Here is a 14,050-nt window from a genome sequence, read left to right as displayed (position 1 = left end):
AGGCTATCCTGGAACTCACTCTGTAGGTCTAAGCAGGAAATGGGAAAGAAGATAGAAGAAAAGGGAAAAAGAAGGAAGGGTAAACAAAATTATGGATATCTTAAAAAAAGAAGATATGAAAACCTGCTATTGTATAAGTTATTAGAAAATACTACCTAAAAACTAAGTATCCTTTGTAGTGGTTTGAGAATAGCCCCAGAGGTCCGTATATTTGAATTCTTAATCACCAGGTATTACTTTAAATAGGAATGGGTACCTGCAAACACCTTTCGGATGGCAACTGCAGAGGCAGAGTTGGCAGGGGAAACCTCTTAAGGAGAAAACTGAACACAGTGTGAGATGAAGCTACACAGACATAGGAGAGAGGGGAGGCCAGCCAAAGCCTTCAGGCCAGTGGTCCTTAACCTGTGGGTCATTTCCATTCACCACAGTCACTTATCAAATATCCTGCGTATCAGATATTTACATTATAATTCATAATAATAGCAAAATTACCATTATGGAACTAATTTTATGGTTGGGGGTCACCAGAACATGAGGGCCTGTAGTAAAGGGTCACAGCATTAGGAAGGTTGAGAATCACTATTTTGGGCTATATTGATATTGATATTAAAAGCACTAGGAAGTTGGGGCTACATACTCTGCAGAGGACCCAAGTTCAGTTCCCACACCCACATCAAGTGGATTAAAAAAGCCTGCAACTCCAGCTCCAGGGAATCTAACACAGCTGGCCCCCACGGACACCTGTGCATTCATGGACACACTCCCTTACCCCCTTTTCACGTAATTAAAAATGAATAAGTACTAGGAAGCCCGGATAGTACTTTAAATAAAATCATACACCCTTTATCAGTCTTGTGCAGTGAATTCGCCCCAAAGAGAGCGATTTCATGTGGAGAAGCTTCTGCCACAAGAGCACCACTCCCTCCTCTAAACACGCCTCAGCACCACTGCCCTTCATCTCAACGTTCAGTTCTTCATCTCTGAAAATGTGTGCAAATAAAAGCCCATGGCCGCCTCTCAGCCCCAGAAGCACTCTGCCATGCCGGCCAGCACTTACCGCTGTCGGAGGTGAATGAGCTGGAAAAGCCCCACTTTGGTCTGTGAAGAAAGACACACAGACTGTTAGCCAGCGCACCTCCAGAGTCTCACCACATCTCCGCTCCTGGGAGGTCAGGGCCCACTTACAGATCTTCTCTGGAGCACCCCACATCATCGTACATCTTCTCGGAAGAGGAATTTGATCTAATGGTGCTTGGACTTGGGGTTTCTTTGGTCACCTCCAAAGCCTCCACATACGCACCTGTAAGGAAAACAGGAAAGCTGAGGCAATGTCATCAGCTGTTAGAAATACATCTGCTCCCATCCCTGGAGGAGCACCAGCAGGAAAAGGCAGACTAAGGGTGATGAAGCGGGACTGCAGTCGGGGTATGTGTTCCCCTGGGCTCATGTGGCCACTGTTCTGTCTTCAATGGAGATACCATTTTGTTACATTCTGGAAACTTCAGGAGGCGGAGCCTGCTTATAGGAAATAGGTCAGCAGGGGTAACCCTTTAAAGGCTATCCCTTACCCCTTCTTTGGTCTCGGCTTCCTGTCCGCCAGGACCTACCTCTTCCCCCACATACTTCACCCCCATGATGCTCTGCCCCACGGCAGCCCTAAAAGCAGCAGAGCCAAGGACTGTGGAGTCAAACTCCTGGTGCAAAGCAAACTTTCTGCCCTGTCACTTCGTCACCGTGCCAACGAAACCAGCCACATGGTCTGCGTGACCTCAGAGAAGCCGCTTCATCTTGCAGAGTCTGTTACAACTCCCTGAAGTTGGGGGTAACTTGTGGAATATTATTTAAAGATGTGTTACATTTGTTTATGCTGTGGAACGTTTGTTTTCATGATGCAGAGGTGTGCTGCATTCTTTTATGTTGCGTTTGCTTAAGTCTGTGAAGCTGTGTTACATGCGTGTTTAAAACACCCGATTGTTCTAAAAAAAAGAGCTGAACAGCCAAAGCGAGGCAGGAGAAAAGATAGGTGGGGCTGTCAGACAGAGAGAATACATAGAGGAAGGGGCAAGAAAGACCAAGGAGAAAGAAAGCGAGAGAGATGGAGTGAGAAAAGAAGGGACCTGTCACCCAGCTACACAGCCAGACATGGAATCAGAAGGAAAGAAAGGTATAAAAAATAAAGGTAAAAGCCTAGGGGCAAAAGATAGATGGGATAATTCAAGAAAAGCTGTCTAGAAGCAGGCCAAGCTAAGGTCTGGCAGTTATAAGTAAGAAAAGGCCTCTGTGTGTTTATTTGGGAGCTGGCAGGCGAGCCCCCTAAAAGAGTAATAAAAGAGCCAAAAGAGTAAAAGCAACCAGCAGCAGTAACTAACAGCTACGTAAGGATCAAGTGTATATTCACAAAGAGCACTAATTCCCCAGCAACCCAAAGTTCTTCCCCAACTTAATGGTTCTTCCTGTTGCTTCTGACCTTCTGTGTTGAAGTCCTTCAGCCCTGGAGATTTTCTCTACTGTCTAAATTGCCTTTTCTGGTTTTTTTAAAAAAATAAATTTATTATGTATACAATATTCTGTCTGTGTATATGCCTGTAGTCCAGAAGAGGGCACCAGACCCTATTACAGATGGTTGTGAGCCACCATGTGGTTGCCGGGAATTGAACTCAGGACCTATGGTAGAGCAGGCAATGCTCTTAACCTCTGAACCATCTCTCAAGCCCCCTTTGGTAGTTTTTTCTTTCTTAAAGTTTCTGAAGCTAATCTAACACATGTCGACATGTATTATTAAGCATAGAATTAACTAGGCGATAACATGCTTATCTGAACAGTTTATAGGGATTGTTGGCACAGGTAGCCAGCCTGATAGATGCAGGGAGTTCTCAGCTGTAAACTTGTCATAAGCATAAAATGCAAACTCGTCATCAGCTGGTGTAGCTTCATAGTTAGGCTGTGGCTGACTCGGAGCTATTTTCATTTCAGACATGAACTACTTATCATAAGAAGTGTATCTAAAAATATGCAATGAGCAAAGTGACTGGTATCTATTAATTAAATGAGCCAAATGAGAAGATTTTATCCTATTGCAAGAAGTATGTGACCCTCAAACTATTTCAAAGAGGGGCAGTTCCCAGAGGAAGGTGGCTTACTTTTTCTAGGGAAGTTAGTAGAATAGTTTCAGGAAGAAAAAAAAAAAAGATGCTAAGCACATAGCTGGGCACTTTCACTTTCTCTTTAAAAATGTATTTATTATACTTCATAGGTTTTGAGCATTTTGCCTACACATACGTGTACATCTCACATGTGGACCTGGTGCCTGTGGAGGCCAGAAGAGGGTGTTGGGTCCCCTGGTACTGAAGCTGTGGATAACTGTGACATACCGTGGGGGTGCTGGGAACCAAGGCCACATTCTCTGAGAGACCAAGTGCTCTTAACCACTAAGCTGTCTTTCCAGGAGCCTTCTTTTCTTAATCTTTCTTATTGGCTCATGAGAAGCATTATGGAATCGTCTTAGAAACATAATCCACAAATGTGTATCTTCAACAGACAATTCCAGTTCCACCATAATCCTTCATGCCATTTCCAATTGATTATTCCAGGCATATTGGATTTCAAACCAATCCCATTGTTTTTTTTTTTAATTTTTAGTCTTTAAATCTACACTTTCTCTAAAAAGGTCAATAATACCTTTCCTATTGTTCAGGTGCCTCAGGCCCCAGGATTTGGAGACATCCTTGATTCTTTCCTTCCGTATCTCACAGCTAGTCAACACTTGCCTGTCATCTAAGAAGGTTTACGGTCAGTCCAGGCCACCTCCACAGTCCAGCCACAGAGCCTTCCACCAACTTCTCACCTAAAGCACTACAATAACAACCGATCTCCTGACTCAGCTTATACCCTCTCTGTTCTCAGCCATGCTACTCTTTACAACACAACTCTGATCATGACTGTTTTATGTGTTGCAAGTTCTCAATGGTTCAAAAAGCAATTGTACTGAGAGCGAAGGTCAAAGCTCTGGCAGGGATTCCTAAAAGCCTGTGCTGGCCCTCCCCAACTCACTACTCCCTCCTGTTCCAGTCACAGGAACCTTGCTGTTCCTCCAGGGCCTATGATCAGCTCTGACCCGGAAGTACTTGCTCCTCTGTCCTTTCTCCTCAGAGTCTTCTCATGTCAGATACACCTGTGCCTCTGCTATTTTTATTGCTATGACAAAGCACCTGACCAAAGTGGTTTACAGAAGGATGAGTTCATTTGGCTCGCAGTCTACCATGGTAGGGAGGTTATGGCAGCAGGGGCCTGGGGTAGCTGGTCATGCTGCCTGCAGTCAGGCAGCAAAGGGAGCTGACTGCTGTGACTTTGCTTGCTTTCTCTTTCTTCCTGTTTTGTATTCAGTCTAGAACCCTAGAATGGGGGATCATGAGACCCACAGGCAGGTGGCTCCAGCCTTCCGAGCTCCACCCCTTAGGAAATTCCCTCACAGACACGTCAAGAGGTGTGTCTTCTGTGTGACTTTAAATGCCATGGACGGGTAAGATTAACTATCCTTTCTGGATTGACTTGAGGCCTTGGAGGTCATCCACAGACACATCCAACATCCTCTCCTTCCTTTCCTTATATCATTTGCCTCCATTTCATATAAGAATATTTTATTATTTTGTTATTTTTGTCTGCCTCATTGGATCTGAAAGCAACCCTGATGGGGAGTGGGGTTCTTTATTACTATACACTAGCTGTTCAGGGGAATGCACTGCATTGCAGCCTTCTGTACAGGCCATGTGTGCACGTTGATCTTACTGGCATCTGTCATCTTGTCTACCTACCCGCTCCCTCACGTGGACCCTTTCGTCTTCCTGTTAGTGTCTTTTCACATGAGAGAGAAAACATGATTAATTCCTTGAGTCTATCTTTCTCAGTTCCTCTTCCAATTCCATCCGTTTTTCTGCAAATAGTAATTCCATTCTTCATGTGCATGTATGTGTACAGGGAAGGCAGCGCTCAAACTCGGGGGTTGTTCCTCAGGCTCTGTCTGCCTTGTTTTTAAGAGACAGACTTTCTCACTGGGCTGGCCAGTGAGTCCCAGAGATCTTGCTGATCCCTGTCACATGCTGGAGTTATAAAGCATAACACCATGCCTGTTTTTGTTGTTTCTATTTGTGTAAACACGGGTTATGGCGATCAAATTCGGGTTCTCATGCATACCAAGGCATGATACTTACCAATGGAGTCCTTTCCCTATCCTCTGCTTCTTCTTAATAACATAAAGCTCATGCGTGTGTGTGTGTGTGTGTGTGTGTGTGTGTGTGTGTGTGTGTGTGTGTGTGTGTGTTTGTGCACGGGCATGCCCATGAACGTGTGTCCCATTTTCTTTAGCTATTCTCCTGCTGAAGGTGACTCTATAACTTGGCTATTTTGAGTGGTGCTCTGATAGACTCAGGTGGGCTGACTTAGCTCCCCAGCTTCATGCACCCATCCCGGGGCATAGCTGTGTCATGTGGCTGTTCCATTTTTAGTGTTTTTGAAAGACGGTCACATTGATTTCCATAGCAGCTGCCCTAATTCCCATTCCCACCAGCGGTTTAAGGGTCCCCTCCACATTCTCTCTGGCTCTTCTTTTCTTCTCTTGTGATGGCCACTCTGGTTGGGTGAGATGGACTCTCAGGATAGTGTTGATTTCCATTCTTTGATGGCTGAGGAAGGCAAATGTTTTTCTGTGGAATTGCTTGTACTTCTTTTGAGCAGTGTCTGCTGTAGTCATGTGCTCACTCATTGACTTATTTGATATTTCAGTGTTGAGTTTTGAACTTTATATAGTCTTGATATGAATGGTCAGTAATAGCTGGCAAAGGTCTCCCCTCCTTCCGTAGGCTGTCTGTGTTCTGCTGTTCCCTTTGGGGTCAGAAGCCTCTGTGTTCACGGTCTCGTTTGTGTCTGACACTGTTTTGTGGAAGTTGTTGCTTATACCTACATTTCTTCAGGTTTCCCCCATGTTTTCTTCTCATGACTTCAGGGTTTTAGTCATTACATTCAGGCTTTTTGATCCATTTTGAGTTGACTTTTATGTAGGATGAAGATAGGGTCTTCAGTCCTATGTGCATGAAAAGGAGGATGAACTTTGCTGTTTCTTTCATTGCTAAATCCCCATACCTCAAGGAATACAGGGCAAGCAAGGAGTACTCAAATACTTTGGATTTTGAAAACGTTGAATGCACCCTCTAGCTAGTAAGTTTAACATGCACAGAATTTACTGATATTGAAATGTTTGTATCTATTTCCTTATAACATATTTTAAAATTTCCTCTGCTTTTTAAATCTCTTTCCTGATTAAGGTTTCTGTTCTTCATAATTTTAAAATGGTCTCATTTAGAGGCATATGCGTTACGTTTGTGTTGAATAGTTACCTGCTCCTTTAAAACCTTTTTATATTTTTTACTTTCATGATTACTTTTACTTCTTTGCTTTTTTATTGTTTTTTTTCTTCTGCAGTGCAGTGAATCAAAAACCTGGAGTCTTGTTCATGCGAGGAGAGCACTCACAACTGAACTGCATCCTTAGCTCTGTTTTAAGATTTAATGACAACATAGTACACAGGAGAATACATCACCAAACTACAGGCCAGGGGTTGTCCCACACTGAACATCTTCATACACACAGGTCAGAGCAAGCAGCTCCGCTGTCAAAGAGCGAGCACCTCTTTGGGGGCTCCCTGCTTTCTTCCCTACCATAGCTAACTGCTCTTCTGACTCCCAAGTTCTTGGTGCATTCCGTCTACCTTTGACTTTTGTATAATGCAGCCATACAGTTTGTACTCCTTAGCGCTGCACACTTGCATTCAGCATTATGTTGAGTGGTTCTTTCAGGTTTTTGCAGCTAGTTACTTGCAACTTGTGCTTTATTCTGACTAACTTTTCTGTTTTGTGGACAGGATATTATATATTTATCCACCCTATCTTTTTATGGTTGCATCATTTTCCTCCATCAGACAAAGTCCTCACTAGGAAGTCAAGGATGCCTTAAACCCTTCTTCTTTCTACCTCTGTTGGTATGAGAATGTCCCATATAAGCACGTATATTTGAATACATGGTCCCTGGTTGGTGGAACTATTTGGGAAGATTAGGAGGTTTGGCCTTGATGGAGGAGGTGTGTCACTGGGGTGAGCTTAGAAGTTTTAAAAGCTCCTATCATGCTTGACACAGTGTGGGAGAGAATAAGGAAGGACCAGGCTGGGAAGTAACTGAGGCCATGATGCCCTTTGGGATTTCCAGAATGAAGTGAGGTGAGCCTTCTGTGGTGTCACAGCCATACATTTAGAGACTAAAACAGACCATTAGGAAAATGAGAACACCACACCAATTCTATCCCATGCCTGGAGGCTCAACTTGGAATGAAATGGAACATGATGTGTGTCCTGACTGATAACGATCTTAAAGCTTTAGAGAGATTGGCTAGGAGCACAGCTCAGCAGTAAAACACATGCCCAGGACATTCAGGTCCCTGAGGGTAATTCCCAGCCTCCCCTTAACTCTATGAGAAAAGGTCTCCTGCACCCACTGCTACTTTTGACTATTCTTTTGCTTGAGCTTTGGCAGATAGAGTTGACTAAAACACTTCCATTCCAAAACTTCTTAAACAACTGAGACAATGAACTTTTATCAGATTCAAAATATAACAGTTGTAATTATTCTGTATCTAAATTTAGTGCCAATTAGCATATTAATGTGTATATGTACACTTCACGCTTTCATGCTAGGATGTAATCTGATGCCCCCCCCCAACCAAATTTGTCCTTTCTATGCTCCTCTTAGCAAAAGCTTGATGAGTTCTTCTGAATCCCACTTTGCTGTATACTAAAGAGTCGTTCTAGAAGAATGGTGAGATGATCAGCTGATTTAAACAGTGATTGAATGTATTTTACCAATTCAATGTCTTGCCGGTGTGTGTAGAACTGACAATTTACTAAGGAGACAAGTATCTTGAGAGCACAGTGTTCCGCTCTGTTTCCCAGGCTAAAAAGAGAAAACTAGCAGAAAGCTTCCTGATGTGTGTGTCTCTGTGTGTGTAGTGTCTGTGTATGTGTCTTTGTGTGTTTTTTAAATTAGTACATTGAATCCTTTTGATGGTAAGCCATGGTTTAGTTAATATAAATATGACCTAGTTCCTACTTGACCTATAGCTACTTCTATCGTGTCTATTAGTATGAGTTCTGAGACTTTGAGGCTCAATAAAATAATCAAATGACCCCAAAATGTAAAAAAAGCTCATATCATTCCCAATTAACTCATCCTCACATGCTTCATGCTTATGGATAAGACATGAGCTCTCAGCTGCTCCGGTACCATGCCCACCTGACTGTTGTCATGTTTCCTGCCATGATGGTCATGAATTCTAACCCGTTGGAACTGTAAGCCCTTTATAACTCTTTCTTCTCTAAGTTGTCTTGGTCATGGTATTTTTTACAGCAGCAGAAAAGTAGCTAAGACAAGCAGCGAGTTGTTTGGTAGAAATGACTCTATCCACTCCTAGCTCAGTGGGAATATGACATAGCCTGATCCAATTAGATCATCATAGGCTTTCATTGGTGATGGTGATGTGGCTCAATCAAAGACAATGTAAGACTCATGTCTTTTATCTTTAGAAAGATTTAAATTACTGGTTTTCTTTTGGGGCTTATCAGAGAATAGTTTGTAACCCAATCATTGCTTGCTGCCAGTTTGACTTTACAGGAATCGACTCTGCCTGGAATAACAGAGGTGCCTCAGGGAGAACTCAGGATATGTTGTCCTTGTGATATCATCTGTGTCCCCAGATCCAGGCATGCCTTGAGTTCCTGCCAAGTGAGCCTGCTTTAAGTAGTGATTTAACCAGGTATGATTTAATCCTTGTTTGTAATCAGGGGTCCTGACTAAGGAGAAGGAAGGAAATGCAGCTGCAACAGTCACTTCGCAATGCTGCGTGACATCAGACTGCTAATGGCGGGAGCAGGGTCAGTAGGGAGACAAGAGAAGAACAAGACTGTCACATGACATGTGTCACATGACATGTGTCACATGACATGTGTCACATGACATGCTGTTGGAACTGGCCCTCCTGACTCCTGTGAGGCCCATGCTCAGATTCCTTTCTTAATGGAGAAATCGCACTACTGGAAAGCAAACTGACCACTCAATGGTTAAGTTCACAGTTGAGCAGACTTGAACGTGAGCCATTTGACTCTAAATCTATAGCTCTTCCCATTGCTCTGGGGAAGACAGCCCTTAGAGTCCTGTTACTAGGTACATAATGAATGTCTATTATATATCTGTAAATCAATTATGATCTCGGCCATGCTCCCCTTTAAAACAATTTGGTAACGAAGAGATTTCAGGGGAAATGCAACTCACCCTTGTCTTGGGAGTGCCTTATCAGCATCACGTCCTCAGGAAAGAGCCTGTTCCGAGGAATGTCAGTCATGGCTTCGTGGTTTCCAGCCGGAACGTTCCTTCTGTCCTCATGGACTCCAGCCATCTGGACCTTTCCTGGTGTCCCTTCACATGCACCTACCTAAACACATGCAACAGGGAGAGCACTGCTGGGGATGGTTGCCGAGTCACTTCCTGGCTCATGCATTCTGGTCTTCAGAATGTGGTCCTCGGTGAGAACAACTCTTAATTATTACGGGTTGTCAAGCACCATCTTACCAGACCCTACATCTTATCGGAGTATATACCATACCCTTCATTTATTTCTGAAGAGCCAATGAATGCCTGGCACAGAGAGTGCCAACTCCCAGTCAGGCTCTTTCTTCCATCTCAACCATCATGGCATTATGTGAGAAGAAATATCACTGGTACCCTTAATAAAGAATCTAGGCAGCTCAAATAACTGATGATGGGTCTTATTAGTAGTATTCCACTGAGAGAGAGCTTAGCCCTATATCCCTGTTCTCATCATCTCTAAGGGGACTTCTGGGTATCCCTCCTTCCCTCCAGTTTCCCTGACATTGGTCTTTCTATCCACTACCTTGTGGTCCTTCTCAAGTCCGCATTTCCTCATCTATGAGACCAATACTGAATGCAAGACAGTGTGAAAAGCTCTGGAAGCAGGCCAGGCAATGACCAGGTCATGGTGAACAAGCAATTAGGGTGTAATATGACATTACTTATAGAAGTGTTCGCAGCCATGGAAACAGGATGGAGAGATTTCTCCTTTCCATTGGGAGATTGAGTGTGGGAAAATTTCCAAAAGCAGAACCCCTCAAGCTCTATCTTAAAAAATGTACATAGGAGACTGATGGAGGGAGACAGGAATATCTGACAGACTAACCGGAATGAGCAAATGACGGGCTGTTTGGAGACGTGCCAGTGACCTAAGAGTACGGAAGGAGTCATGTGGAAGATGGGACAAGAGCTGAGCTAAACGAAGACTGACGCCAAGACTCAAAAGACAAATGGGGTGGGGCTGGTTCATGAATGGTCATGTAGACACGGCAAGGAGTTTGGGTTTTATTCCTTAGCTTTGTAAAGAGAAGAAGTGGAACACACTCATCACGTTTGTATTTAAGAAAGATCACATAGCTGAACTCCACCATGTGCCCTCTGACACTGATACCTTAGAAGGATGGTTAGGATGCGAATCCTCTGGCTTTGAAGGTTTGAATTCAGATGGCTCCTTTTCCTTCATGCTGTTTTCTTTGTCTTGAGGTCTAGGGCTAAAACAGGATGATACCAAGGAAAAGTAAGGTCTTACCTGTATATGGTAGATTGGCCCAATCCTATGAGATGACTGAGAAAAGTGAACCTTTCTTTAAGATGAGGATCTGGGACTACATCAACCAAACAGACAACTTCTATGCATGTCTGCTTGTTCCAACCAGAGTAAGTATTAATTCATGATTAAATTCATTTAGTTCTCTAACACATGCAGGATGCAGTCTAAGTCCTTGTGTGATCAGCCATGCTTCTTCCTTTCTAATCCCATCTCTCTTTGTTCCTTCTCTCAATGTCTGTTTGGGTGTAGAGTCTCACAATCTCCCCTAGCCCTCTATCTTATTTGATCACTTTCTTCTTTTTATTATCTGCTAATTTTTCCAAAGCTGCCATTTGCATCTTACATTGCTAACAAATCCAAGATCTCTTTTGTCTAAGTCACAGTACTCAAGAGTCCTCCACTGATGAGGCCCTGGGGTAGCCATGTTGCCTCCTGATCCCCAACACTTTGCCCATCTGTTTTGGATTGCCACAAGTTGTCTATAGGATGGCTCTTCAGTTACTCCTCTTTGCTTTGTCAACTAGAGTTTGCTGCATGAGGACACTAAGGGCTAAGATGGCAAGAGCAAGGAAGGCCAGACAGGGTCACTGAGAACCTGCTTTGCACTGGGTCCCTTACAAGTTGCCGGGCAAACAGAACCAGTTCATGCACTGGGAACACGGCCAGCCCATAGCAAGAAAATGAGTTTATCGTGAGTCATAGGTGGCTAGACTATGCTTTCGCTTAGAGAGAAAACTTACCTCGGTTCTGGATGGAGAAAACTCCTCCAAGGCTGAAAATGAAGAGGAAAACAGTCATTTTTGTGAGTTCACCCGACACTGGCTCTGTCGTTGGGTGTAAATCATCAGGGGACTTGATCAGTGGGAGGTGTGTTCTCAGGACACGGCACAAGCAGACAGTGGCCACAGAGAGTTCCATGAACTCTTGTGTGCGGGGCTGAAGCTCAGGCAGAAAAGAAACTAACACTTCTGAGGGGGCAGTGCTTGTAAGTCACCACACATGAGAAGGCTTGGGCAGCTTTCTCTGCATCTCGTTCTAGGCATGCCCCGAAGGAGAACTTCGGGATGTACAGTGTGGGGTATCCGGGCAGTGGCAGTTGCCAAAGGACAGTATGTGAGTCTTGCTTGGATTGTGCCCTAACTACACGCTCTCTGATCAAAATTCTACTCTTACATGGCAGAGATTTAATTCTATTAAATATTACACCCCAGTGATCACAACATAGCACGACCCCCTTTTCCCTTAGTCACCGGCCCCACATCTGAGGTCATTAATTGTTTGGAATCTAGCCAAGAACCTTGAAGAAAAAAGAAAACAAGAATCTGAAAGGCTGCCTCTTAGGCCAAGCACAGACTGCCAGCCCTTAGAGGAGAGCCTGCAGGTCTTCGTTCAGAATTCTAGCAGATCGGCACCAGTAAACAAGTCAGATGGATCCTTTTCAATATCTTTGAATGTCAATTACTGGCTATTAAATAGCTCAGAGCTCCTGAGCCACCATTTATAGTTGGAAGCAGGGGTACTGACTCGCAGGGTATTCTTGGGGAATGTTATGTAATTCCTGATCAAATTAAGGGCTCCGTGCTAGACACCAACGCACCAGCAGGGGGCAGACAAGGTAATTGTCAGAAAGGAAGGCAACCACAGAAAACAGCCCTGAGCCAGTTTGATGAGAGGCAGTCACAGAAAACAGCCCTGAGCCAGTCTGATGCGAGGTAATCAGGCCTTCTGCAAGGATCCAGCAGCATCTTGTAAGAGCATGAACTGTGTTCACACAGCCCTGTAGCCAAGTCATCAAAAGAGATGAAATTGGACTCTGCTCATCGAGTGTGGAGTAGACCCTTAATTGACCCCATAAAAGTGCTCAAGAAGCACCTACTATGTGCCAGACACTGCACCAAGAGCTCACACACTAAGTTGCTCTATGTAATTTGAAGAAGTACTAGTCCAGCCTTCTCCCCCATTTACTGAACATCTGCTGTGGCAGAAACAACGATAAACTTTCTGTCCCCATGGGGAATACTCCATTTACACTGCTCCATCATTGCTTGCCGTATGCTCGCCTTCACAAGGGCTCCAGACGTGGGTTTCTATTCTCCCCATTGAATGAGTGTCCTGCAATGTCCTTGTTGACCAACATTCAAGGACATAGCCAGGAGCCTCCACTGAGGCCAGCAGCAATTCTCCTTGGGACTCCAGCTGAGTTGCTAATTACCTCCCAGGAGGCACCTAATCCCACACACACCCAGGACCAGGCTAGGACTGTGTTCCTGAAAGCATAAGATGTACAAATTCCAATTGTTCTGAAGGACATTTCTCTCTGAAACAGAAGGTTACTACAGGCCATTTGGCACAGACCACATGAGATGAGGGCCCAGGAATCAACTGAGACCATCTCTGCCCACCTCAGTACATGCCTTCTAACTCTGTACTAAAGGCTTGGGGTTCAGAATGCTGACCACTGGAGCTTAGAAAAACCCTGCCGCACATAAAGAGCGCTCGTCATGCTGGAAAGTACCCTAGACTCACGTCTGCGGGAGTGTGCTACACTTAGTCACACACCAGTAAGGACAGGAGAAGTCATACCTTTTGGAGTTCTTCAATTTCAACTTCGTAAGTGGCTAAAATAAACAAAAGATATTTCAAGTCATTTGGTCCACCCATTTCCCGCAATATTCAGGTTTAACACAGTTCACATGATCGTAGAGTCCAGTTTTCTCATGCTTCAGAGTATCGATCTATGACCTACTGGGCATGGGTAGGAAAATTCTAAGGTCAAGGTTTGAGTTCTGTGGGGGATTTTCAGGATGGAATTTATGACCTATTTTGAAAGCATAAGAAACCATATCTTAAGTTTCCTGGTTTAGTAAATAGATGTCTACATCCTGCTTAAAAGAAACCATTGAAAATCAGTGGTAGCACGCAGGAGACAGCTATGGAAGGTGGGGGAGGGGGACTGGCAGGATGGACTAACAGGAACCCCAGTCTAACTCATGAGATAAATGCCATCTCCTGCCCCAAGGGCTTTGTTTCCTAAACACAGTCTGAAAGAAGAGCCCTAGAGGACATACAAATCTCCTCATTTCCTGATGGTTCTGTGAGTGTCACTGAATGAAACCATGACTTCCTCAATTATTAATAAATACAAGTAGTGGCAAGAATTGGCATCAAATTTGAGTCCTCCTACTGAAGAGTCTGAGAATAAGAATATAGAAATGCAGATTCCAGAAATAAGAATGTAGAAATAAAGACCTAAAGCTGTGAGCCTAGGAGAACGAGAACAGACTGCCAGAGCTTTCTCAGCAGTTTGAAGAT

General features: G+C 44.0%; 1 protein-coding gene across 1 annotated transcript in view; it reads right to left on the bottom strand.

The window, feature by feature from the left end:
* The window catches only part of Fyb2 (FYN binding protein 2), a 107,632-nt gene that overhangs the window by 16,209 nt on the left and 77,373 nt on the right, over positions 1–14,050 (bottom strand). The window contains 6 exon segments of the mRNA XM_013348492.2: positions 1,061–1,101; positions 1,189–1,303; positions 9,373–9,532; positions 10,580–10,679; positions 11,479–11,510; positions 13,322–13,356. Coding sequence (XP_013203946.1) covers positions 1,061–1,101; positions 1,189–1,303; positions 9,373–9,532; positions 10,580–10,679; positions 11,479–11,510; positions 13,322–13,356 — 483 coding nt within the window.

This window comes from Microtus ochrogaster, chromosome 10, assembly GCF_000317375.1.
Source record: "Microtus ochrogaster isolate Prairie Vole_2 chromosome 10, MicOch1.0, whole genome shotgun sequence".
NCBI lineage: Eukaryota > Metazoa > Chordata > Mammalia > Rodentia > Cricetidae > Microtus > Microtus ochrogaster.
This window is presented reverse-complemented; position numbering and strand designations above follow the sequence as displayed.